At 37.9% G+C, this 27,346-nt stretch overlaps 1 protein-coding gene across 8 annotated transcripts; it reads right to left on the bottom strand.

The window, feature by feature from the left end:
* Positions 1-27,143, bottom strand: ACKR3 (atypical chemokine receptor 3). Of its 8 annotated transcripts, none has more exons than XM_081314195.1 (4): positions 27,053-27,143; positions 23,788-23,892; positions 8,414-8,647; positions 1-2,274 (listed from the first exon to the last, which is right to left on the bottom strand). In XM_081314195.1, the coding sequence occupies exon 4, from the start codon at positions 2,245-2,247 to the stop codon at positions 1,153-1,155; it is 1,095 nt and encodes a 364-aa protein (XP_081170321.1). In that variant the 5' UTR covers positions 2,248-2,274; positions 8,414-8,647; positions 23,788-23,892; positions 27,053-27,143; the 3' UTR covers positions 1-1,152. The 8 variants fall into 8 exon arrangements, with proteins under 8 accessions (XP_081170321.1, XP_081170322.1, XP_081170320.1 ...); XM_081314196.1 differs by lacking the exon at positions 8,414-8,647 and adding an exon at positions 6,575-6,648; XM_081314194.1 differs by lacking the exon at positions 8,414-8,647 and having other exon boundaries at positions 23,784-23,892.
* Positions 27,144-27,346: the final 203 nt, after the last annotated feature.

The raw sequence follows: 27,346 nt of genomic DNA, 5'->3' as shown, positions 1-27,346 counted from the left end.
AACATGTTGCCTGTTTATTGGATATTTTTAGGATCAGAAAAAGAACGCAAATGGACTACAGAGAGCAATTACATTTGGAAGCATATACATGCGTGCACACATAAACATACACATAAGTCTATATGGTTGTGACAAGAAAATTGCTGATAAAAACTACTTTGGAGGTACTCTGTTCATCAGTATTTTGAATCCATTCATAATTAGCTGATGCAGGTATGTCACAAGCAGGATACTGTAAGCCAGCAATCCCTAACCTTTCTGGCTCAGCGGACTGTTGGCAGCAGTGGGGAAGGGGAAGAGGGGATGGTTTCACATGCACATGCACCACTTTCACAACTGCAAGTTTGCAAACGCATGCCTACCACTTCCACGGCCCAGTTCCCAATGGGCTGCAGCCCAGCACTGGGCTGGGGAACTGGGGTTTGGGGACCCCTGCTGCAAGCAAACCTTATTTTGTGATTTAGCTCTAAATCTATACTGTATACTATTTTGGCTGAGTAGGAATCTGTTCTGATTGCTACTGGAAGACTTCCAGGGAATATCAGGTTATATATATTCTCTGTAGAAAAGGAATTGAAGAAGAGAACTGTAGACAACTGTAGAGTTGTCTACAAAACGATAGTGGAGTCACCAAGAATACTTGTGATTGACTCAAAAGAGAATTTTAAATTAAATAACAGGTACATCTGCCCTCCCCTCCACACACAAATAGCATACTGTATTGCTTGCATCTTATTTTCCAAGGTAGTATTTGAAAAATAACTTACAAATAGGAGGATGAAGCACTGAAAGAAACAAATAGACAAAGATTATGAAACATATTAACATGCAATAATGAATATTTAAAAATATATTCCAATTATGTTGTCACAAAATCTCTGTGAAGACCAACTTAAAATACATATAATTTTCATTTGTTATGCAGTTTACTCTTACAATAGGAAACTGAATGAAGATCTAATATTAAAACTACAGTTTTTATACTCTCACAATCTTGTTCAAATCCATGGTTAAATATATTTATCTTCCAGTGCAACTGCAAAGTATGTTTTGTAAAAATATATACTGTAAAATGCATATTGCGTAGACAAGGTTCAGTAACCAGGGAAGGAGTAATCTGTTTCCCCAGCAATGTCTTTTGCAACACAATCATCATTTAGCATTTTGCTCCAAAGCAGAGTACTCCATTTCTGAAACCTTGGAAGTATCAATCAGCTTTGTAAGGCCAGTTTTAGCCGAGTATTTAAAGATAAATGCCTTCATGAGTTCATACTTGTAGTTTCGATTGATGAAGCTATAAAGGATGGGATTGATGCAACAATGAACTAGAGAGAAGCACTGAGTAATGTGAAGGGCTGCATAAAGGACGTTCTCCATTTGGCAACTGAATGGTATAAAATGGAAGGCCAAGAAGAAGTCAAGCAAGACAACTATGTGATATGGCAGCCAACAGACAAGAAACACGAGGACATAGGAAAAAATAATTTTCACATTACTCCTCCTCTCTTGATCATTAGAGGCTGATACAGCTGCAGCTAAAAGACAATAGAAAATAGCAATGACAGGAAAAGGAATGACAAAACCTAAAATAACAGAGGCTAGCTCTATGCCAGCTAGCCACTCCTTGGCAGTCTCTTCTGGATAGACAGGACGACAATAGGTTTCATTGTTGGAGGAAACTGTCTTAAGGTAATAGGTATCAGGAAGGGCTGCAAAGAAGGCAAAGAGCCATACCAAGATGCAAATGCAACAACGGAGTCTTTTCTTTTTAACACTGCTGGCAGGTTTGAAGAAAGAAACTGAGAGGTACCGATCCACACTCATACATGTCAGGAAGAAGATGCTGCCATATAAATTGATGGAGAACACAAGGTGAGCTATCTTGCATGAGATTTCCCCCATGTTCCACTGGCTGTGTTGAACAAAGGAGACTACCCAGATGGGAAGAGTGATGATCACACAGAGGTCAGCAACAGCAAGGTTGAAGATGTATAAGTGAGTTTCATAACCAGTAATTTTTGCTTGAAAATTCATCCAGACAACCACAAAATTGGCCACTAAGCCAATCATAAAAATAAAAATATACAAAAAGGAGAGGGTATAGAGCAGAGCACTTTTGTTAAGCACATTTGGGCATGACAAGGAGTCCACAGTGATACATTCTCCATTGTTGCAGGTTACATTGGTTTCATTGAGATTCTCCACTTCCACAAGATCGAATATTGGAGGCATGTCAATAGTATTCATTGCAGATTATTTTTTGATGAAATGAGTCTGAAAAAAGAAAGAGCAAAACAGACAGCATGAGCAATTTAGTTGAAGAATAGACATTATTTGCAATTGCTTTTATATCAAATAACTTAAGAATTCCACAAAAGTACTCCAGGCTTTGGCTAGGCAGAATTTTATACATATCATTGTGTAAATAATTTTAATTTCAACAAACTGTAGATACAGTATGGAATAAGGAAGAACCAAAACTGTAAGTTGTATGCAGAAGAAACAACAACACTAATAGTCCTATTCTTATCAGGAAAGGTAAGGTAAGGTTATGAGGCATTCTCATTCCTTGGCAAGAAACACTATTTTAAATTGGTCAGGGCAATCACCACTGACTTATAGTGCTAGCAGCTTTTTCTATTTTACTGGGGTAAAAATGGAGATTGTGAAGGGAAGGGGGAATTTCAGAACAAAACAGTACAATCATCCCTGAGTCAAGCTGAAATCCAAGTGATTATATGGACACACCCTTGTTTCTTGGCAAACCATACAGTAATTTCCAATTGTCTTCTGGAAAGTTTTTTGTAAAATTCCCAGCCTAGTCTACAGCCTTAGGAATTCCTTGTTTATACTTTTCATTTTTGAAACTTGATCAAGATCATAAGCTTCTCTTTTGTTGTGCCTCCTTTGGCATCACTCTTACATAATTGATTTCAGTCCAAAAACTTTTGTAAGCATTTACCCACAGGTTTTAGTATTCAAACAATAGGAATTTATGAGTCTTCTTTGTTTTGTTTTGAATCAACTGGGTGAGAGCAGAGAGAGCAGACATGCTCTCCTGAATAATCTAATTAAAAGCCTAGAGGGGAAAAAACCTAAACATGTCCAGAATTGCAACCACAGGAAAAAAAAGTGAATGGAGGAAAAGACTGGACTTGGAGAGATCTTGGAAATCAAACATTTATTTGGACACAAAGTTTATTCTGATGAGTTCTGCTGTGTAGCGTGATAAGACTACAGTTTCCTTTGTTCCTTTATTCTCCTGATGACATTGAGAAAATATCAGCACTGAGAAAGTTTTTCAGCATTGAGAAAATTTTCTTTAAATAGACTGAACAGTTTTTCTGCATAGTTCTTTTTACCATTAGCAGAGCATACTTATATAGACATAATTGCCAAATGAATTAGATACAGATCTGTTTGCATGAGTGTTCTTCCCCCCCCCACCCATTAAGTAAGTGCAGATCTGTTTGCAAGGGTGTTTTTTTTCTTTTCTCTCTCTGCATATTTATAAGGATTCCAGTCTTTATTAACTAAATAATCATGAACTGAATACATTTATATATATATTGAATGATCCTGAGAAAATGTAGTGACCATTTTAAAAAGTTGTTTACAACTGCAGCGTTACCTCCTCAGAGGCCGCCAAAGCCCAGGCCCTCCCAGCCCCGCACCCCTCCGTGGAGCTCTGCAGCTGCGCTCTCTAGGTGTTAGTAAAGTGTCTCTTCTAGGAGAAGCTCACATGAAGTGAGGATGTGGCAGACTCTTGGCATCAAAAGGGGGCTTTTAGGAACAAAGATTGCCAGCCCCTAGCCCCCTTCTGTTGTTGCTTGCAGCCTCAGGTCTCATTGGTGTCAACCCCCCCTTCTTTATTATTAAAATCTGAGTTTAGCAACCCCAGCAACTTTCTCTCTCCTCACTCTCTCCCTTGCCTCCGCTTGGGATATCCCCTGTGAAAGAAAGCAGTAAAATTCCACCTTCTCACTCACTCTCACTCCCCTCTTCCCCCCTCCTTCACAGAAAGGGACCAACTTAAAACCTGCAACCCCTCTTCAACTTCACCTGGTCCCTCTCCGACAAACAGCAACAAACAACCTCCCCCCACTTCTTTCCTCCTTTTTCTTTCCTTCCACCTGATGCATGCCTGCCGTGCCCAAAATCAGCAGCAGCTGTCTGAGCTTCCCTCTCCCCGGCCAGGCTCCTGCAAAGCCCTTCAGCCAGTCCCACTACACAACTACTGTAAACATTTTACTGCCATATCATAAATTTTTATTGACTAGATGTCAAGCTTTTATTGCCCTGAGTTGCAAAATCATTCTATCTTTTTTGTGGATTACAAATAGTCAGAGACTACAATATTTTTCTACAATATTTTAAAATTTTTAAATACTTCTAAATATTTTGTGGATTTTTGTGGATTAGCTTGTATTATCTTTTTATACTACACATATATTTGTATAATCTTTTTTTACATTAACAAGCTGATATTTCATTTTTTTACTCTCAGCTGAGACACACCATTTTTTTCTTTTAAGCTGAGAAAAAAAGTGAATGGAGGGAAAGACTGGACTTGGAGAGAAGAGAAAACTTTGAAATCAAACATTTATTTGAATGCAAAGTTTATCTAGTGAGTTCTGCTGAATTCTGTCTACATCTTCCTTTATTTTTGCTGAATAGTCAGCCCATCATCTTAGCATGGAGATAGTTTTCTCTATATAGACTGTACTGATTTTCTTCCATATTGACTGCATAGTTCTTTTTACCATTAATAGTGCAAACCTACACAGACAGAATTGTAAAATGAATTATAAACAGATTTGCAAGAGTGTTTTCGTCCCCCCCCAATCAATTAGGTACAAATCTATTTGCAAGGTTGTTTTTTCCCCTCTGCATATTTATAAGGATTTATAATGATTACAGTCAATAGAATAGAATAGAATAGAATAGAATAGAATAGAATAGAATAGAATAGAATAGAATAGAATAGAATAGAATAGAATAGAATAGAATAGAATAGAATAGAATAGAATAGAATAGAATAGAATAGAATAGCTTTGCAGCCCAGCTGAAAGATGGAGAGAAGGCCAGTAACCCAGCCTGGCAGCTGAGTGGAGGCAGTGAAGTGCAAATGGAGGCCACTGAGCAGAGGTGAAATGGAGCTAGGTAGCAGACAACCAGTGGCTAAGAGCAGCATGGTGGACCCTAAGCAGCAGCTGTGCAGAGAAGTGGAGTACCCACAGCAGCAACTGACAGCAGCATAGCAGACCAGTGAACAGCGGTCAAGCAGAGCTTGATAGCAGGCTGTAGTGCCCACAGCAGTGGCTGAGAACAGCACAGTAGAGCAGCTGAGCAGAGGCTAAGCACCCAGATCAGCACATCGTATCTGAAAACCCCACCAGTGGCCAGGCAACTGAAGGGAAAGAAGGCAGGGAGGAAAAGGATAACTACATAACACCTGCATACAGAGAGGTGTAGAGGGTTAAAAGCTAAGCATTTTCCTAGAAAAATGAATGAGATTCCCAACATAAAAAAGTGCATAACATTTCATAAAAGGCCAAGAACTATTATAATTTCTTAAATTTTTAAAATTTCTGAAGTATTTTTTAAATTTTTTATCAAATTTTAAAATTCTTTTTTTTACAATTTTCAGTTGCTTTTTTCAATTTTTATTTTTCAATTTTTAGATCTTTTTTCAACTTTTAAATTTCTCTTTAACTTTAAATTACATTTAAAATTTTTAAATTTTCAATTTAAAATTCTTTTTTCAATTTTTTTATATAAAATTCTTTTTTCAACTAAACATTTGAAAAAAATAAGTTTACTTATTTTAATTCTTTAGAAACTTTTACATTCTTAAGGATCTAAGAGAAAAAAAATAAAAAATCACTGAAAAAGAGACACACTTAAAACAGGGAAGATAATGAGAAATTTTTCAATTGTCAATTTTAACAAACAATATCATGGACATAGAGACTGACATTAAAGTAACTTGCAAAATATGTCATATGTTTGAGTTTATGCCCACAGAAGACCTAAACTATATCTGTATCTAATGTAAATCATATGAATTACTAGAAGAAAATGTAAAGAGTCTAGAAGCAACTCTAGCCACTTTGAACTCAATGAACAAAGCGAGAATCCCCAATCCAAGCAAGATTACACCAAAATTAAACACAATAGAGAGCAAACAGCTTCTTAAAAAATGACCCCTTATATGAACAAAGAAGAAAACCAATGGAAATACGTCACTTTTAGAATAAAACAGCAAACAAGAGCAAAGCCCCTATTATCTACCCTAGTATTCAGTGAAGCCCCTCTGGAACTGAACAATTACATTCATAGTCTCCCCCTGGAAGAAAATATGCTGAAACCTATAAAAGAGCAGTCATCAATAGTTTAGAAAAATGAGACCCAACCCAGCATTCCTGTGACAGGAAAAATAGTATCCCATACTCCCCAAGGGGGAAAAAACCTAATATTGGTGATAGGAGATTCAATTCTTTGGGGAACAAAAACTATTGTCTGTCGACCAGGCAGTCAACCTAGGGAGCAAAAATGTAACTGAGAAACTTACTAAAATAATCCAACTCCATGGATTATTACCCCTTTCTTCTCCTAAATGTAGGGACCAATGGCACAACAATGAATCTAAAAACAATAACAACAGATTATGAACAGCTAGGGAAGACAGTTAAAGAATTAGTAGCTCAAGTGTTGTTTTCATCTATACTTCTAAAACGCCAACATACAATGAGGGAGCAAAGGATTTTAGAAATGAACCACTGGCTTAAAAACTGGTGTCATCAAGATAATTTCAGTTTTCTAGACCATGGTCTGCATTAAGGGCTACTGCCAAGGGATGGAGTGAACCTCACAAGAACCGGAAGGAATATATTCGTAAAACAACTGGCTCATCTTATTACAAGAGTTTAAAATAAAATGGGGGGGGCAACCTTGAAGACATTTAGAACCTGATTCCAAGCAAAAATCACTAAATAACCAATCACATAAGGAGATAGGGAGTAAAGAGAAAGAAGAAGAAAAAGGGAAAACCCAGTGAAGTAGACAGTGATGGAAAGGATGGAAAACCCAGAAGCAAAGTAGGAGATATAAGAAACATACCCAAGATCCATAAAGGACTCAAATGCCTATACATGAACACTCAAAGTTTAGGGGAAAAACAGGGTGAACTTGAAATACTAGTACATGAAGATAAATATTATACAGTTGCCATTACTGAAACATAGTGGGATGAAATTCATGACTAGAAAGTACTGATGGAAGGATACAAACTATTCAAAAGAAATAGAACAACAAAAGAGAAGGTGGAGTTGTATTATATATAAAAGATCACTACATCTCTACAGAAATACACAAAACCAAGGATGAAAACCTCCTAGAATCCATTTGGGTCAATATAAAAGGAAAAATGAATGATATTGCTATAGGCATATACTACAGGCCACCCAACCAAGCAGAAGAAATAGATGAACTCTTTGCTAAACAATTAATAAATGTATGTAGGAAATATACCACAGTAGTAATGGAAGACTTTAATTATCCTGATATCAACTGGGAAACAAACTCTGCAGCAAGTGGGAGATCAAACAATTCTTAACCAACTTAGCTGACAACATTGTCATCCAAAAGGTAGAGGAGGGAAATAGAGGAAAAGCTATACTAGACCTAATTCTTACTAACAGAGATGATAGGGGGAGTTGAAATTGCTGGAACTTTGGGCAAAAGTCACCATGTCATATTGGAATTCAATATAATAAACATGAGCAATACAACATAATACAGCCAGTGTCTTAAACTTTGAAAGGGCTGATTTTAACAAACTCAGAGAGAACGTAAGAAAAATTCCATTGATGAAAACCCTGAATGGGGAAACAACACAAGAAGCGTAGGAAACTCTGAAAAATATTATCATAAAAGCCCAATTCCAGCACAATACCACTAAAAAAGAATAACAAGAAATCCAAAAAGAAACCAGCATAGTTGCACAATGATCTCTCTGATAAACTGAAAGACAAAAAGAACAAATAAAAAATGGAAAGAGGAACACATAATTAAGGCAGAATACCAGCATATAGCCCAAATCTGCAAAGATGAAGTCAGGAAAGGTAAGGCTCAGAATGAACAAAGACTTGCAACAAAAGTCTAAAATAATAATAATAATAAAGTTTCTTTCAACATAAAATAACAAGAACAAATGTCAGGGAAACAGTAGATCCACTTAAGAGAGAAGAGAGCAAGGAAGTAATATGAAGTAGAGAGAAAGCAGAGCTGTTTAACTCATTCTTTGCATCAGTCTTCACACAAAAAGAAACTATAGCCCAGCCTACCAAAAACACAACTGTAAAAGACAGGAATAAAAATTAAAATACACAAGAAAATAGTTAGAGAATACCTATCTGATCTTGATGAATATAAATCGCTGGGACCTGATAGTTTACATTCTAGAGTTCTGAAGGAGCTGGCAGATGTTATCTCAGAACCATTGTACCATCTCTTTCAAAATTCTTGGAACACCGGAGAATTACTTGAAGATTGGAAAAGAGCTGATGTGGTTCCCTTCTTCAAAAAAGAAAAAAAACAACAACAACACAGATGCAGGAAACTACAGGCCAATCAGTATCAATACCTGGAAAGAAAAGATAATCAGAAAACAGATCTCCGAAAATCTAGAAACAAATAAAGTTATAACTACAAGTCAGCATGGGTTTACTAAAAAGAAATCATGCCAAACCAATCTTAGTTCATTCTTTGACACAATGACCAAATTAGTAGACCAGCAAAATGCTCTTGACATAGTAATAAACAGAGTCAAACAGAAAAGCACCTCAGACTAGACCGCCCCCCTAAAAAAGAAGACAAGTGTTGGTGATAGGAGATTCTATTCTCAAAGGAACAGACTCAGCCATCTGCAGAATGGACATACAATCCAGGGAGGTACGTTGTCTCCCTAGAGCAAAAATCACTGGCTAAAGTGTTGGTTTAAACTTTGGTTTCCTGGGCCATGGACTGCATTTCCTATGCGAAGGACTCTTGGCAACGAATGGGCTGCACCTCACGAAAACAGGGAAAAATGTACTTGAAAAAAGACTGGCCCAACTCATCAGGAGGGCTTTAAACTAAAATTGAGGGGGAAGGGTGACCAAACTTTAGAATCTCCAGAACACAAAACCAAACATAAATCCCAAGAAAACAAATCAAAGAAAGAGGTAGGAAGTGATTAGAAAAAAGAAAAAAAATCAAACAACAATCAGGAGATCCATGAAACATACCCACGGCATAAAAGTCTTAAATGTTTATATACTAATGCTAAAAGCTTGGGGAACAAACAGGGTGAACTAGAAGCAATAGTACACAACTGGAATAGACTGATGGATGGGTACAAATTGTTTAGAAGAAATAGATCTACAAAAAGAGGAGGGGGAGTTGCACTATATGTAAGAGACTACTCTATATTTAGAGAAATGTACATGATCAAAGATAAAATCCCTCCAGAATGTATATGGGTCAATATAAAAGGGAAAAAAGTGACCTTGCCATAGGGGTATACTACAGGCCACCCAACCAATCAGAAGAAATAGATGGACTCTTTGCCAACCAGTTAACAAAAGTACATAGGAAGCATACCACAATAGTAATGGGAGACTTCAACTACCCAAATATCAGCTGGGAGACAAACTCTGCAGCGAGTGGGAGATCAAACAGATTCCTAACCAACCTAGCTGACAACTTTGTCATCCAAAAGATAGAGGATGGAACTAGAAGTAAAGCTATACTGGACCTAATTCTTACTAATAGAGAAGAAGTGATGGAAGGAGTTGAAGTTGCCAGAACCATGGGGGGAAAGTGACGATGTCATACTGGAATTAAATATAATGCAAACACTAGTAATAGAAAATAATTCAATTAGTGTCTCAAACTTCAAAAAGGCTGATTTTAACAAATTCAGAGAGAACCTAGGAAAGATTCCATGGATTGATTTCCATGGATGAAAATCCTGCTTTCTCTCTATTTCATATTACTACTTCATATTTCCCTAAAGGGGAAAACAACTCAAGAAGCATAGGAAACTAAAAATTTTTATCATAAAAGCCCAATCCAGCACAATACCACTGAAAAGGAAAACAAGAAAGTCAAGAAGAAACCAACATGGCTGCACACAGCTCTCTCTGACAAACTGAAAGACAAAAAGGACAAGTACAAAAAAATGGAAGGAGGGACATATAACTAAGGCTGATTACCAGCAGACAGCCAGAACATGCAAAGATGAAGTCAGGAAATCAAAGGCTCAGAATGAACAAAGTCTTACAACAGAAATCGAGGATAATAATAACAAGAAAAAGGTCAAGGAAACTGTAGGTCCAGTAAATAGAGAAGATGGCAAGAAAGTAACAAGCAATCGGGAGAAAGCAGAGCTGCTTAACTCATTCTTTGCATCAGTCTTCACACAAAAAGAAATTATAGCACAACATACCAAAAAAATTACTGCGAAAGACAAACTAGAAACAAAAATTAAAATAAGCAAGAAAATGGTAAGAGAATACCTATCCGATTTTGTTTTTTGATATGAGAAATTAAAAAATGTTTGGGATGATCAATATAAAGGAAATGTTTTAGATATTTAAATGTAATTGATTTTAAGAAAATTCCAGTGGTGCAGAAGCTAAGTGGCAGAGGAATGAAGCACCCAGAGCATTGACTAAGAGCAACACGGTAGACTAGCAGTGGCTGAGAACAGAGCTGTGGACCATGGGAGTAGCAGCACCCATAGCAGCAGCTGAGAGCGGTGCAGCAGACCAGCAGCAGCTGAGAGCAGCGTGGAGGACCAGCTAAGTGGAGCAGAGTACCCACATCAGCACATTGTACCGGAAAACCAAGGTAGTGGCCAGGCAACCAAAGAGAGCAGGGAGAAAAAGGATAAGTACAAAACAATTGTGGACAGGTAAAGGAATAAACTTTCAAGGCAGGGAGTAGAGGGTGAAGAGCAAAGCATATCCTAGAAAACAGCCTGAGATTTCCAACTAAAAAGAAATGTGTATTACTTCATAAAGGGGCAAGACCTTTTTAAATTCTTAAATTTTTAAAATCTCTGAATTCCTTTTTTTAAAAAACCTTTTATTTTTTTTAAATTTCTTTTTCCAATTTTTTTCAAATTTTAATTTTTTCAAATCTTAAATATCATTTTTAATTTTATTTTTTAAATTTTTAAAATCCTTTTCAATTTTCATTTTTTTTCAATTTTCAATTTCTTTTTCAATTAAAAAATTGAAAAAAGTTTACTTATTTTAATTCTTTAGAAATGTTTAAATTCTTAATGATCCAAGAGAAAAAATAATAGACACTTCAAAACAGGGAAGAGAGTGATGAATCTTTCAAGACAGACAACAAAAGACAAAGAATTCTTGTAAACTATTATAAACTTATACTTCACAACAGGAGAAATACTTAATTTTTAGAAATTTTTAATTTTTTAATAAAAAAAGTCTTGGAAGTAGAGACTGACACTATAGTCACTATAGTGACTTTCAAAGTATGCCACTTATTTCATCTTATGCCCACAGAAGACCCAAACTATGTTATGTATCAAATGTAAACTATTTGAATTACTAGAAGATCAAGAGTCTTCAACAAGCTGTTCCTGCAGGCCAGCTCTTATTGTGGCCTCCTGTGCACATTTCCAAAGGATGACATTTCCAAAGTTGTGGAAAGGGGCATGCAGTGGTATAATGTCAGACAAGAGCTTCCTTCTTTATACCATAAGCTAAAATAATTTTCCATCTTTAGCTGATAATGTCTCTCATTTTCACCTATTAAACTTCCATTTGGTAGCCAGCATATTTCAAGGCATGTGTGTAGTATTTGCTAAGATTTTTTACTGTCAAATGTTGAAATAAATTGGAGATTACATCAGGAAAGTTTAATGTTTATTTGAGAAAGAATCAGGAAAGATGTGTTGGAGACAGGAAAATATCTGGTGTGCTGGACGGGGATTTCTAGAAAGATACTTGAGCTGCAGAAATTCAGATGGCACCAGGTGGTGGCAGAGATGTAGAAAACTATTTCCTGCTGTGTGATGGGTTTCCAGATACAGGTAGTCCTCATCTTACAACCACAATTGAGCCCAAACTTCATGTTGTTAAGTGAGACATTTGTTAGTGTTTGCTCGATTTTACAAGTTTTCTTGCCACAGTTGTTAAGTGAATCATCAAAACTGATAAGTTAGTAATATTGTTGTTAAGTGAATCTGGCTTCCCCATTGATTTTGCCTGTCAAAAGGTTGCAAAAGGTGATCACATGACCTTGGGACACAGCAATGGTCATGAATCAGTTGCTAAGTATCTGAATTTTGATCACATGATCATAGGGATGCTACTAAGGTCATAAGTGTGAAAAATGATAAGTCAATGACATTATAACTTTGAATGGTCACTAAATGAACTGGTGTATGTCGAGGGCTACCTATATTTGCAGTCCAAGTTTCAAATCCCCCCTGCACTCCTGAAATTAAGCTGCATGGCAGGCAACTTTTTGACAATGTGGCACTTTTTATTTCCCTGTTTGAACTACAGCCTGGGATTTCCATTGTTCTTCAAAAGAAAAGACATTACCTTTAGATCTTTAAATTACAAACCATTCCTGTTACAGACAGCTTAGGCATGATGATCTTACAGACCAAAACCAGGCAATGTACTACCTTTCAAATATTTATAGCACATTGCCCCTTACCATTTATCCACGCTCAACAATCCTTGCAAGCATGAATTCCAAATCATCATTCTTCCTTGGCATATAGAAAGCAGCTTATTGTATTCACTGGAATGTTAGCAACTATTTTTTCTCTTTAAACACATATGGTCAATGATGATTAAACACAATGCCCAGATGTTTGCAGTTCTAATATGGCAAGCCCTGAGTAAACACACATTTCTAGCCCCAAAATTAATCATTTCTGAATTCCTACACAAATGTTGGTCTGTCATAATGGAAATTCAGCCTTGATTATTAACTATGTTTCTAGCAAAAATCTAGAAAACAAAGAAAATTATTCATTAGCTCAAACACCCCATTTTATACTGTCGGTATCAAAGGGTTACAATTATGTGAATTCAAAGCAGTATTATATAGTGATAAACCTGCAGGCCTAATGGTGATTTTAAATATCCAATGGTTTTATAAAGATACTGTCCTCTTCCAATGAGAAGTAGCCTTGTGATTCAGATTGCAAGAAGCAGCTAGAGGTCACTTTTTCTGCAGTTAGATGACCCTAGGTCCTGAATATAGAATAGGTCTGTGACTCAGGTCCTCTACTCAAAAGCTCAGGAGGAGCTGAACCAGAAGAGAAAAACCAGCAGAGAAAGCACAAGCAGAAGCATAAAAGGGGAGAGTGTTTCTTTTCAGAAGTGTTCTGCAGTTGTGTGCTTTCACTTTTGTTCACATTTCTGTCCTCTATTTCCTTGTTTGCAGACTAATGGTTGCTATACATAACACACACAATAATTTGGTTCTCTTATTTCCCATATACTGTCTTCACTGTAGTTACTGAAATAAAAAAAAATCTATCGTTACTTCAGTGCTGGATTTGCACTAACAGTGCAGATTCTAAAATAGCTTTCTCTTGTCACTTGATGAAAAAGGAAATTGGGACCATTTAAAAGCCTTAGGCTTTTTAAGTGGCTAGGAGATTCCAGATTTCAGAAAGAGTTCTGAATGACTGTGTTATGTGTTTATAATAATAAAGGGAAAGGTAAAGGTTCCCCCGCACATGCGTGCTAGTCGTTTCCGACTCTAGGGGCCGGTGCTCATCTCGGTTTCAAAGCCGAAGAGCCAGCGCTTGTCTGAGGACATCTCCGTGGTCATGTGGCCGGCATGACTAGACGCCAAAGGCGCACGGAACGCTGTTATAATTATAATAATATATAATTATATAATAAATATAATAATTATAAACACTGTTTATAATAATACCTTGCTACAAATGTATATGTTCTGGGTTGGTGGATGGGGGGAGGGATCTAAGCAATATTTAAACCAAGTAAGAATCTTTTGACTCAAACAGGAAAAGTACAAACAAGTTGATGGATAGCTGGTTGGAGGTGGGTAGTTAGGAGGAATAAACTCCAAACAACACCAGCCATTTTCTTTTGCTTCCTACCATAATTCATAAAATTACAGAATCAACCTTCTTATCTTCAAGTTAATTGAATCGTATGAAATATCTATTTCCTCTGTGACATCCTGCTAAAAAGAGATGGAAATAATTAACCATGTCTTAGTTCAAGCTGTGATCAGCCTTCCAACAGGTTGAGAAAGTGCCAATAATGCAAACTACAGTACAAGGGCTTAATTAATGTTTTTGCAGTAGCAATATTTAAAGCAGTACTTTGGCAATGAAAGAAATCTTAAGCTAAATGTAAAGTGGTGGCTTTAATTGTTAAAGGTCTTATGTAGTCAGGAAGGAGCTCCTTCTTATCAGGGAATTGTCCTACTAGGAATGTTACCTGATAAAAAGGTTGACAGCCCAAGACTTCTTTAGTGGCAGTATCTTTTCCTAACTAAAGGAGACACATCCAGCCAGTTTCCTTTTTCTATCAAGGAGTTTATCAAAACAACTCTTCTATAAAACTTTGGACTGCTGAGCTGATTGTTGATTGAATTGTTCCGTGGACTAGGATTAATTGCACATTGTATTTATTGGACATAAATACATGTTCGTTTGTTTACTCAATTTCTACAGCTACCCATCTCAATCTACTTTACCCTACTTCAACTTTACAATATATTTATATTGTAGCTTTAAATTGATTAATTTAATCAGTGATTATATTTTAAAATATACTTCCACCCAATTCAACTTTGAGCATAAAAAGATTGCATCTTGTAATTTTTAAAACCACTACTCAACTGTAACTCATCTATTTTGTAAGATGACTAGAACTGCACACAATTCCCAAGGTTTCCCTCCATCTCTCCAAATAAATAAGTAAATAAAGTGTGGAGATTTCAAATGGTTTTTTTTGTATTATTGGTTCTATCCGAGGAGCAAAAGTAGAAATAGGAGAAAAATGTGTTTGAACCAAACCCTGACACAATCTAGTCTGAACTATACATTTACACAGCTGGAGCACTTGCAGCACTGTTGGTTTATTTCCTGAGGTTCAATTCTCCTCAGATGGAAATATACTCAAGAGAAAACCAAGGATAGAAGCAATAAGAAAATAAGTGACCTGTGAGAAGGCTCCATGGTTTTGTCCCTCATGCTTTTTTTGCTCTTAAATTTGGAGAAAAGGTTGCTTGCTTTCATATGAATTTGGCCCTGAAACAATTCACTTAGTTTTCTGCCCTCCAGCCATTTGGTGAGGCAGTGTTATACATCAGGCTCAGGACCCTGGACAGAAGCCATAGTGTATATTCAACATGAATAATTGTACAAAATCTATAATAAAGACCTGTCCACGAGATTTGTGCATGTTTACTTATGCCTTATCCTAAAAAATTTGAGGCAGCCTAGACCAGGGCTTTTCAACTGGTGGTATGTGTACCACCTATGGTACTTTGCCACGTGGCAGGTGGTACGTGACTGCTAGCCAAGTGTAGCAGGGGAGGGGAATGAGCTGTTTGGGCTCTGGCAGAAGCCCCAGGAGCTGGCCAGGGCTCAAGCTGATTGGCTCCAGCTGATTGGTGCTGCTGGAAGCAGCAGGAACTGGAGGTGAACTGAAGAAAAGAGGGGGGGAAAGAGGAGAGGCCGGCAGGAAGGAAACAGGGACACAGAAGCAGCAGCTATTGCTGGAAGAAAAGGCACCCCGGTTGATTTTCTCCAGCTAGGAGAATGTAAATAGCATGATGAAATGAAAAGCCAGCATGTCAGAAAGAAGGTGGGTTTATTTAGTTCTGGATCAGCTGGCAGCTTGATTGGGTTACCATAAGGATTTTTGTACAGTTTTTACAGTGTTTTGTAATTCAGAGGTTCCTTTGTGTGCTTTGGTTATTGGAATATTTTAGCCTGTATTTTAGGCTAGCAATGAGTACAAAGTGTTGACTTCCATAGGTTTAATCCCTTTAAACAAATGTAATTAGTTTTACCCCCTTATCTTGAGTCTGTCTATGGCTTTTAGAAAGTTTTCTATGAAGGTAAACAGGTTTAATTTTAAAGCTAAAGCTTTTCCTCTGGGATTGCAACATTGTGACACACCTGAGACAGCTTAAAGAAAAAAAACCCAGAGTTTATGTGTTTATTTTGTGAACCTTTCTTGCTTTGCACTTGATTCCTGTGTCTTTAAGGGTACAGGGAAGGGATGGTGTGTGTGTGTGTGTGTGTGTGTGTGTGTGTGTGTGTGTGTGTGCATTCTTACTATACTGTGGAGGGAGAACTAAGAAGGGCCAACCAGCTACCTCAGGAGTCTACAAACTTAGAAACTTTAAGACCTGTTGACTTCAACTCCCAGAATTCCTCATCCAGCCATGATGGCTGAGGAATTCTGGGAGTTGACATCCACAAGTTTTAAAAGTGCCAAGTTTGAAGACCCCTGAGATAGCTGGCAGTGGTGCATATTAATAAAAATGGACAAACTCATCATACATTTATCAGTGCAAAGGGAAAGTGATTCAACAAAGGAACAGCCAAAGAAATTAACACTGGTATCTTTTTCCTTTTTTTCTACAGTTTGTAATATTTTATTAGATTACAGAATAAAATACAAAAATACAAAAGCAAATACTAGGACATAGTGGGGAGGAAAAATGGGGGGAAAGTGAGGTGAAGAGAAAAAGAACAGACTTCCTCTGTTGCAGTAGAAGGAAGTATTAACATTGAACCTCAACTTTTTACTTTTCCATAATATTATAAACTAGCCATTTCTATAACAACAAATGAATCTAATCAGTAAAACCCAAAATCCCCCCCTTTTTTTAAGCCATCAAGTTTTTGACACCTTGCTAAGCACTGGTGATACTCAAATATTGTCATGTCCTAAAAGTGGTACAATCTGTGATAAGGTTGAAAAGCCCTGGCCTAGACTCCTCAGTCTAAAGCAAAGCTAGACTGAACAGGTTATGCCAGAATATCTGTGAGATACCCTGATAGAACTTTACATTATAGGAGCAACCATCCCGTGGCACATAAGATCAGTTGCATCAGGACATTGTTTAAGTGGGTCAGCTCACACTGCAACACAGGTAGGGCCAGGATTGAGGAGAAGAACCATCTTTACCATATTTGCAGGTACAACGGCTATCTGGTTGAGTTCGTTAGGAGGTACAGCAGACCATACGAACCCCGTGGTAGTCCACACCATTGGCATACCAACAACACTGAGTACACAAACGACGCTCCCATATATTAATGGTGTGTCCAAGGCAACTGCACGGTTGCTAGCTCCCTTCAAAATCAATGTTGCCACAGACCAGACCGAACACTGAGTGCCATGATAAGGCATCCCAAAGAGCTGCTCCCCAACGAGGAAAGATCTTCAATAATATACAGAATCAAGTGCAAGAATTGCCAATGCAATTACGTTGGGGAAACAACTAAAAGGCTCAAAACCAGGATCCACGAGCATGAGTTGGCGATCAGAAGACAAGAGCAATGCTCACAAGTATGGGCGCATATGGCCAGTCATGACCATGTTTGATCTTGCCAACGCTGAAGCCAGAGCCTGAGATGCCACCAAGGGCGGCTGATTGCTCAAGGAGGCCTGGCTGTCTGATGAAAATTCAATCAATCGTCATATAGACCTCTTACCTGCTTATCAGGAGCTAGGGGGTGGGAGGAAAAGCGCTATGACTCATGACGGGCACAACGAGTCCACTCCTTGCAGGATCAGAATGGCCTAGCTACAGGTGAAACAACTGCAATCCCCAGGAAGAATGAATCCCCAGTGTACCGAATTAGATCTTGGGACAGGCGTTCGGGTTCGGCTAAAAAAAGGGGGGTCACAAAACAAGAGCGGCCAGACAACCGGCCCTTGGACGTTTGCACGTGCGCCAGGTGAGCGACTACAAGCAAAAAAACAACTCTCGAATCTGCAAACATGCAGACAGGTACGGGACAATTAGGAACATTGCGGTCGATCGGGGCGGGTAGACTGGTGACCCTCTCAATGAGCAGGGCGCAAAAACAAAAACTACATAAGCAAACTCCAAGAACTCCCATTTTCACTCTGACGATGGCAGTTAGCTGACGAAAGCTAAGTGGATTTGTATATTAAACAGTTGTGTTTATATTTGTATCCTGGTGCTTGATTCCTTTCTATATACATATATATGTATATGTATATGTATATGTATACGTGTATATGTGTATGTGTGTGTGTGTGTGTATATATATATATATATAGATAGATAGATATATAGATATATAGATATAGATATATATATGAGGGGCGTGGTGGCTGAGTGGGTTAGGATGCTAAGCTTGTCGATCAGAAGGTTGGCAGTTTGGCGGGTTGAATCCCGAGTGCCGCATAACCATACCTTCAATTTTGCGGGGGCCAGACTTATTGCCTACAATACAATGAAGGGTGGCCGCCTGCTAAAGCACGTAAAAATGCAAGTAGAAAAATAGGGACCACTACGGTGGGAAGGTAACAGCGTTCCGTGTACCTTTGGCGTCTAGTCATGCTGGCCACATGACCACGGAGACATCCTCGGACAAGCGCTGGCTCTTCGGCTTTGAAACGGAGATGAGCACCGGCCCCTAGAGTTGGAAACGACTAGCACGCATGTGCGGGGGAACCTTTACCTTCACCTTTACTATAAATGTATATGTATATGTATGTGAATGTGTATGTGTATATGTGTGTGTGTGTGTATGTGTGTGTGTGTGTTTGTGTGTGTGTATTCTGCCATTCCCAAGGAGGAGAGGGAACAAGCATGGGTTTTTATTGCTTTCACTTCCTTCCTCAAATGTAATTGTTTATTCCAACTGCCTGCTATCCATCACCGTAAGATCAATTACTCTCTCACTAGGCATTTTCCCTGTCATCTTATGGGCAACTAAGAAAGGGGGTGGAATGAAACCCTCCGGAATCTGATTTGTTTCTCTGGATGGAATGTGAGGGAGTGGAAATGATTCTGCTATGAATGGACTGATGTTTCTCCTCTTCCCATGAGGGGCTTACCACCTGGAATTTGGCTGATCTGGAACTGACTGAATGAACTGTGGGGTGGGGCTTGCTTGGGGACATTTAAAAATATTGATCTGTGAAGGGATTTCTCAGATCCTGTCTATTGTATCCGCTATCTTCTATTTCTTAGTAAAAGTTCCTCTTTGGACAACCTTGTCTCCAAGAGTCCTTCTTTCTCCAGACAAGGTTGCATGAGCACAAACTGGCCGTTAATCGCAATGAACAACTATCTCAGGTATGAGCTCACACTATTGATTATAACCATACCTTCAATTTTGCGGGGGCCAGACTTAGTGCCTACAATACAATGAAGGGTGGCCGCCTGCTAAAGGAGGCTTGGCTATCCAATCAACACTCCGTTAACCGGCATATTGAGTTATTACCGGCTTACCAGATGTTGCACCAACATGAATCATCATGTAGGAAGATTGAATGGATGAACCAATGATCACTTCCTCCCTGTGCGAACAGAACAGAGGATCATAACCGCTCACCAGCTGATACATCAACACAGAAAGAGACGACGAGGAAGCAGACTGGACCCATGGACTTCAAGAGAAGATATCTGACCAACAAGAACAGTGGTGCCAGCAGGTCAGAGCAGCAGTGAGCTGAGACAGTGACAGAGCATGCAGAAGAATCACCTGGGCAGCAGGGCAATTGCGTGCGACAGGATGGACACTCCCAGCGGATGGGGCGAGTGGAGAGGGACAGACCGCCAAAATTTAAACAGACGTCAGCCAGCCCGATGGAAATAGGATCAATGGAATTGATTGCAGGAGGGTGGGGGCTAAATAGACCCGTAATGCATTCATTAGCTAAACTTCTCAGGGACTAAAAAAACGAGCTTCCCAATCCTGGCTTACACTCTGGCGACATCAGCAGGTGCTGACAAAAGCTCAGTTTTAATAAAAAGTTTTAGTCTCATGATCCGTGTTTCCAGATTACTACTACTACTACTACTATTATATTATTATTATTATTTGTGTGTGTGTGTGTGTGTGTGTGTGTGTGTGTGTGTGTGTGTGTGTATGTATGTATATGTATATCTGCCTATCATTAGATTCTACCCAGGAGTCAACATTAACAGAGGGATAGAATCAAGATCACATGAAGTGTTAATACCACTTTACAATGCCTTGGTAAGGCCACATTTGGAATACTGCATCCAGTTTTGGTCACCATGATGTCAAAAGATGTTGAGACTCTAGAAAGAGTACAGAGAAAAGCAACTAAGATGATCAGGGGACTGGAGGTCAAAACATATAAGGAACGGTTGCTGGAATTGGGTATATATAGTCTAATGAAGAGAAGGACAAGGAGTGATATGATAGCAGTGTTCCAATATCTCAGGGGCTGCCACAAAGAAGAGGGAGTCAAGCTATTCTCCAAAGCACCTGAAGGCAGGACAAGAAGCATTGGATGGAAACTAACCAAAGAGAGAAGCAACCTAGAACTAAGGAGAAATTTTCTGACAGTTAGAACAATTAACCAATGGAACAACCTGCCTCCAGAAGCTGTAAATGTGGAAGTTTTTAAGAAGACTGGACAGCCATTTGTCTTTTAATTTTATTACACTAGACCAGGGGTAGGCAACCTCGGCTCTTTCCTGCCTGAACAGGGGGTTGGACTAGATGACCTCCAAGGACCCTTTCAACATCATCATCATCATCATCATCATCATCATCATCATCATCATATTATTATTATTATTATTATTATTATTATTATTATTATTATTATTATTATTATTATTATTATTATTATTATTATTATTTATCCTATTTACCAACATTAAAGCCAGGATTAGTGTTATACTCTAGTGATAGATATGTCAAACTGAGGAGGCCTGAAACTCAGAGAATATAATTTAAAATCAGCTAATGCCTTTTGGTTTGGATATTTAAATCATATATCCATGTCTGGTAGTCAGAAACAATATCATTATGCTTTCTACAAAATCTAATGTTGACACTAGAAAATCATATTTATGTAATATCCATTTGTATGACATCAGTTGTAATAACTCTGGAGGCTTGGCAAAAAACAAAGACATAATTTATAATCCCAGAATCAGGGAGGCTATAATACTTCATAGCTATAACCATAAGAAATAATTTCTTTGCCAACAATCCCACCTATTAAATTTGTAATCCTATTAACAGTGAAAAAAGACTGAAAAAAAGAGTATTTATTTTTACTCTCTTCTTTTTCTGAGGAACTCATGATAAGTTTACATATAGTATTAGTCATCTAGTATTTGCTGAATTAAAATTTCCTTAGTTAAAAAAGGTGCTGCTGTCCCTGGTGTTCTACTTTGAGTAGTCTACCTTTTTCTCCAGTCAAAAAAGAACTAATAATTGTATACATCTGAAGGTTCCAGGAGGAACCAAATGTTTTTTTAAAGGAAAACTTGAAGAAGACACATCTGAAAGAGGGTTATTTTTCTCTTCAAATAGAAAAAGATCTAACTTAATGCTCTAATTATTAGAGGTTAGAATAGATTTCTCAAGAAAGGTCTCATCAGACTAAACTCATGCGTATTAAGCTACTGTATTATGTCTATTATGCTACTGACATAATACACATTTCATAAAGGATCCCATGACATTCCTATCAACAAGCTAATTATCTATGCATTGAATGGCATAAAAACCGAGTGAATATATTGCTGGCTCAAAAATAATATTCAAACAATGCTCCTCAATAGTTCCTCATCACACTAAAAGGAGACATTGATCAGGGTACCACACTCTGGAGCCTCTACTGATCAAATAGTTTTATTAATGACTTAGGTTAGGAGGTGAAGAGAATGCTTATCAATCTTACATATAACAGTACATTCCGTAGGTAGCCCGTACCCCAGAAAAAAAGAAATAAAATACAAAACAATCTTGATAGGGTAGAGCAAAAGGTTGAGAACACCAAAATGAAATTTAACAAAGGTGAATGTAAGGTGGTTCATTTAAGAAATAAAGAAAACATACATGTAGTGAATGGGAGATATCTAGCTTTACAATAGTAATTGTTAAAAAAGATGGACCAATTAAAGATTATCAAGTGATTAAAAATTAAGTCCCACAAAGAAAGATTGAAGGAGTTTGGCATATTTAGCCTTGAAAAGATTTTAATAAAGATTATTGGCATATTGTAATCTATAAAAGATTATAGGTATATTATAAACACAAGAAAGAAAAGACCAAGGTCTGTTCTCTATCATCCCAAAGGGCAGAACACAGAAGTATAAATTTCACCACATTCCAGTTGAATGTTAGGAAAAACATGAATTCCTGCATTGAACAGGTGGTGGTGGGTTTAGCTGACCTAAATTGACCCTTCCAATTCTGTTATTCTACTTGCTTACATACAGCTTTAACATCTGGGGAAAGGAAAGGTATAAGGGGGAAAAGTCAGTTAATTTTATTACACTAGACCAGGGGTAGGCAACCTCGGCTCTTTTATGACTCATGGACTTCAACTCTCAGAATAGCTGACTCAGGAATTCTGGGAGTTGAAGTCCATGAGTCATAAAAGAGCCGAGGTTGCCTACCCCTGCACTAGACTAATAATATTCTACATAGATGTTAATATTTTTGGTTCTCTTAAAAGTTACATCCCAAGGTTTCATTTCCTCATATTCTTTGCTTTTAGTATTTGTAAGTTTTTTCCCCTTCGATATTCTATTTATTTTTAATTAAATTTAAACATTTAAAATGGAATCTGAATGTATATTTGACTTATCATTTATCTTTTGATTTGCACAAACTGATTTAGTGCAGCTGGCAGAACTAGGTTGTCATCATAACTGAAATAGAAACTGAAAATTAATAATCCAATTTAGTCAAGCACATTTAACACTTAACTTGGTTTATTAATGTGGAATCAACAGATCATTACATTTAAAGTGTCCTTTAAAAGCATCCCATTCCTACTGATGTAAGAGAACTGCAGAGTGAATATTAACAAATGTGTTCAGAAAAGTCCTTGGGCTGATCAATGGTGCCATCAGGAGCGACAGTCAGTGAAATCAATAATTAAATGAATTTCTATGTTCTAGCAAACTACATGCCTCTCTTCCCATCAATGGAACAGAAGAGGAACTTTTAAAAGATGAGAATATAAACTGGTTTGGGCTCATCTCAAAAATAGCAAAAAAGCCTAGTTCAGTGATCCAGCTAAACAGAATGCAATGCAATTGTAACTCCTGTGGGACTGGGAGGTTCACATTATCACTACATCCTCCTGCATTGCCTAGCCTGCTTTAATTCTAGACATACTTGAACATTCAAATCCACAAATATGGTTTGCATGCCAGTGAAAAATGTCCACAGCCAGAAAAATGAGATATTCCGATTGTCAGGGGGATTAGCTATCAACATGTAAGATCAATGACAGCCATTACTGAAGTAGAATTCTAGTCTAGCTATTGTCTGGGATTATTCAAGAAATCAGAGCCAGGTATCTGGCTGGGGCAGTGAAGCCTATTTTACTTTTCTGTGTTCAAGTTCCTTTTTAGAAAAATTGGGAGAAAATGGCAGGAAGTACTGGTGTATGGCTGTATTTAAAGAAACAAAAGAGCTGAATAACCAGAAAAAGTCAGGTTGCTGAATTATTGTGTCAGGATCTCTAAAGAAAGTTACATACCTACCGTATTTTTTTCCCATCTTCCTTGATTTCCTTCTCCAGACACATCAGTCCTTGCTGGCTCATAAAGTTACTTTGCACCTCACCTGCTTCTCTCCCTCTTCTTTTTCTACAGATAGAAATTATACTACTGAACCTGGAGGCTACTGCCCTCACCAAATTGTATACAGTAGTTAAATAACTCACCTTGTCCATCTTGATATGTTATTAAATAAAGTGTAGGGATGACCTGATCTGATAATACCTGGCTAACAAATTTAAAATACTTCTGGAATATTCTTTTTAGATTACATAACTTTATCCTGACAAATTCAAACCACTCTAAACATTATGGATAATCATTTCCAATGTTGTGCAAAACGCTGCATTCCAGAAAGGAATATACCATTCTTTCTGCCTTCTTTACTAAATGTACAGACACATCTAGCTCAATTGACTGCACACAAATATTTCATACGGGACATGCTTGACAAATGCTTCACAAAACATTTGTTGATGCACTAACACTAATTAGATAGTCCAGTACTTGGCACATAAAAAGAGAATTTCAAAATGCTATTGGGGCAGCTCCCAACTCAAAATGCTATCAGGATAGCTTTTGTTGTTATAGCTTTTAAATTCTTAACTGGTGGAAGGAGAAAATATAAAAAGACAAAATACTGGTCAAGAGGTGATGTGAATGATACGAGTTCTGTCAAAGGTAAACATTAAATATCACTGGTTTTAAATATGCAGAATTGAGCACACTTTGTTCAATCCATGCCATAAATGAATTTTAACTGCCATTTAATTTTGATTGGATTTTAGTAATATTTTTAATATTTGAAACTTCAGAATGTATCATAATCAGAGTTCAATCCATTATCACAAAATCATTTTTAAAAGATAATAGCTTTGAAATATCTTGGTTTATCTGCTCTTTTTGCACCTTTGAATTAAAAGCAATAATATTTTAGCAGAGAAGCAGCACTAGATTTATTGTATAATAATTCTGGAGAAATCAAAAGTAATAATAGCAACATTTGCTTATATACCCAGAGGTTGCACTAATCATCTTGGAAAAAAGTTTCACAAAGGAGATTACAAAATATAGTCCAGCACATCCTGCACATTAAGTCTGTTTTGGAATTCTACCATGTTGCCAGAAAACATACAGCTTAGCTAAACAGCAAGCTAGAGAACTGCTCAGTATCTTCTAAATAAACAAGCATGCACAAAACCAAAGTATTAACCACGAACCTCTTAAGTTAATTCCTTCAACACTTTTTGCTCTCAGAGCAATCAAACTAACTGCATCCAGATTTTGGTTCTGCAAATGAAAATAGGAGTAACAAAGAGACCTGTGTCCCAAATGATACTATTAAGATATTATAAAATATTTATAGGCAGTGCTGATGGCTATTAATAAATGGCATTAGATGTTTTAAAATAGTGGTGCTTCTCCATTCTTTATATGGTGTCATTAACTATAATTAATATCCTGTTAGTTTAAAACTATATATTGGCTTATAAAAGAAAAAGTGTTCTTACAAAAATGAAGTGATATTTTTCATGCATGGATTTCATTTATATAGCTTATTAATTGTAGCTCAGAAGGCTAACAATCATTTGCAGTATGCAGTGTACGAATGGACTCCCTTTCTTTTTCCATGGAAAAAAGGCTGTTCCAGAGATCAGTAACTCAGCATCTGCTGATAGCAAGTTCAGGAGAGAGGAACATTTCTCTGGGTAATTTTCTTCTTGCACAAATGTCACTTGTTCTATAAACGTAACGACTGCATCCAACTTATTAAAGAAATCCAACATTCCGATAACTAACCCTATAATTTTGTAGAATAAAGTTTTTGGGGAATATCCCCAAATAGTTTCAAAATACCATAAACCATTTAATGAGCTACTCTATTCTGTTTAAAAACTGTTATTATTCTGCTTTTAACAACTAACAGAATAACTTTACAACTCTCATTACTGCTCCAAGTTGCATGGGAAACTGTTTATTACCCTTTCTACTCCTGTTGTGATTGAATGCTTTGTCAGCAAGGAATGCCTGTCCCAGCAGATGACAGCGCAAACCTGGATCTTCTTTTTTGGTAGATACTGGGGGTTTGCAGGGCATAGGCAAAGGTGGTTTCTCACTTGTCAAATGTCTGTGATCTGATTTAAATGCATTTTTGGTTTGACATCAGCTCCAAGATCTTCAGCAGAACTTCTCTTGGTAGTGCTGCCTGGGATTTCAGAATTGTGATGGGGCTGATTTTCTACCATTTGACTAAACTAAACTATTGGATCACTGACATAACTATGTTATTAAGAAAGTTATAAGAATTGGCCAAACTTGCACAGAGAATAAAAAGATATTTGCTATGGCTGCCCTCTGTCAGATTCCTTTTATTTAAACATTCAGTGACATTTCAAGAAAACTTGGTCAAAAAAGTTTGGTCAAAAGTTTCAGCATATTTAATGTGCACAATTCTTCAATATGTAAGCTTAGCAATGAAGTTGGGTAGCCTGACCAAATGCAATTCTAAAGTAAATCCTATTTTAACAGTTATAGGAGCATTCATTTAACAGTGCATCCCTATAAAATTGTAATTCCAAAAGCATGCCTGCATTCCACTGCACCATAAAGTCTGAATTAAGCAAGTGCTGTAACTCACTTGGGGTCAGGCTGCAGAACTGCGAACGGTCAAGTAAGGAATAGCTTGCTTAAGATACTGAAAGACAGAGAGAACTTGAAAAGCAATAAATATGCCCATAAACTGCTTGTAGAGCTAAATGAAGAGTAGGGGGGGGAAGGAATAGTAAATAAATTAATAAAATATCTTGAAAAGAACGATTCAGACAAGTCTGGCCATTTGAGCAAGTCACGGCATTCGCCCCGGAACAAGCGAAGGCGCCCCTTTACTGCCACGGGAGCCCTATAGAAGAAAGGGAGGTCAAGGGCTAAGGATCTCTTTTCGAAAGCGGGACTTCTTAATCCCGACAGAGGCGACCAAGACTCGACTTCGAAATGGGCAGCGTCCAAAACTGACAAAGATCATGAAAATGGATCTGCCGAAAAGTGGACCTCTCCTCCCCAGATACAAAAACAGCCAGGAATGCTGGCCTCCTGGGAGGCTTTTGTTCGCTCGCTCGCCCGCCTGCCCAAAGCCTTGAGCCTCTTGTCGTCTTCACCGAGACGGTTAGCGCGGCTTAGCCCCACTTCGCCGCCCGGCATCTTGGCTGGCTCAGCGCGCTTCTTGCCCTGGAGGCCCCAGCAATTGTCTTACCGCGGAATCGCTTTTTTCCTTCCTCTCCAGCGCAGGGAGCTGCTCCTCCTCTCGCGGTTGGCTTGGCAAGCGACTGCCTCCTCTGACCCGCTCCCTCGCCAGTTATATAGGACTCGCTTCGAAGAGACGCCTCTAGATGGCAGCTCGGCTAATCAACTCCTGCTGCTGTTGCCGCCCAGGAGCTTGCACGGAGCAGCGCCGAAGAAGCGAGTTGCGTTTCTCCCCCCCCCCCTCCCCCGATATCTACGTGCGTGGCACGATCACCTGCATCCTGTCCCCTGGATGGGAAAACCC

The sequence above is a fragment of the Vipera berus genome (assembly GCF_964194415.1).
Source record: "Vipera berus genome assembly, chromosome: 1".
In the NCBI taxonomy this organism is placed as follows: Eukaryota; Metazoa; Chordata; class Lepidosauria; order Squamata; family Viperidae; genus Vipera; species Vipera berus.
This window is presented reverse-complemented; position numbering and strand designations above follow the sequence as displayed.

Bases quoted from the DNA above. Each gene is read 5' to 3' on its own strand.
- ACKR3 (XM_081314194.1), bottom strand. From the start codon at position 2,247: ATGAATACTATTGACATGCCTCCAATATTCGATCTTGTGGAAGTGGAG.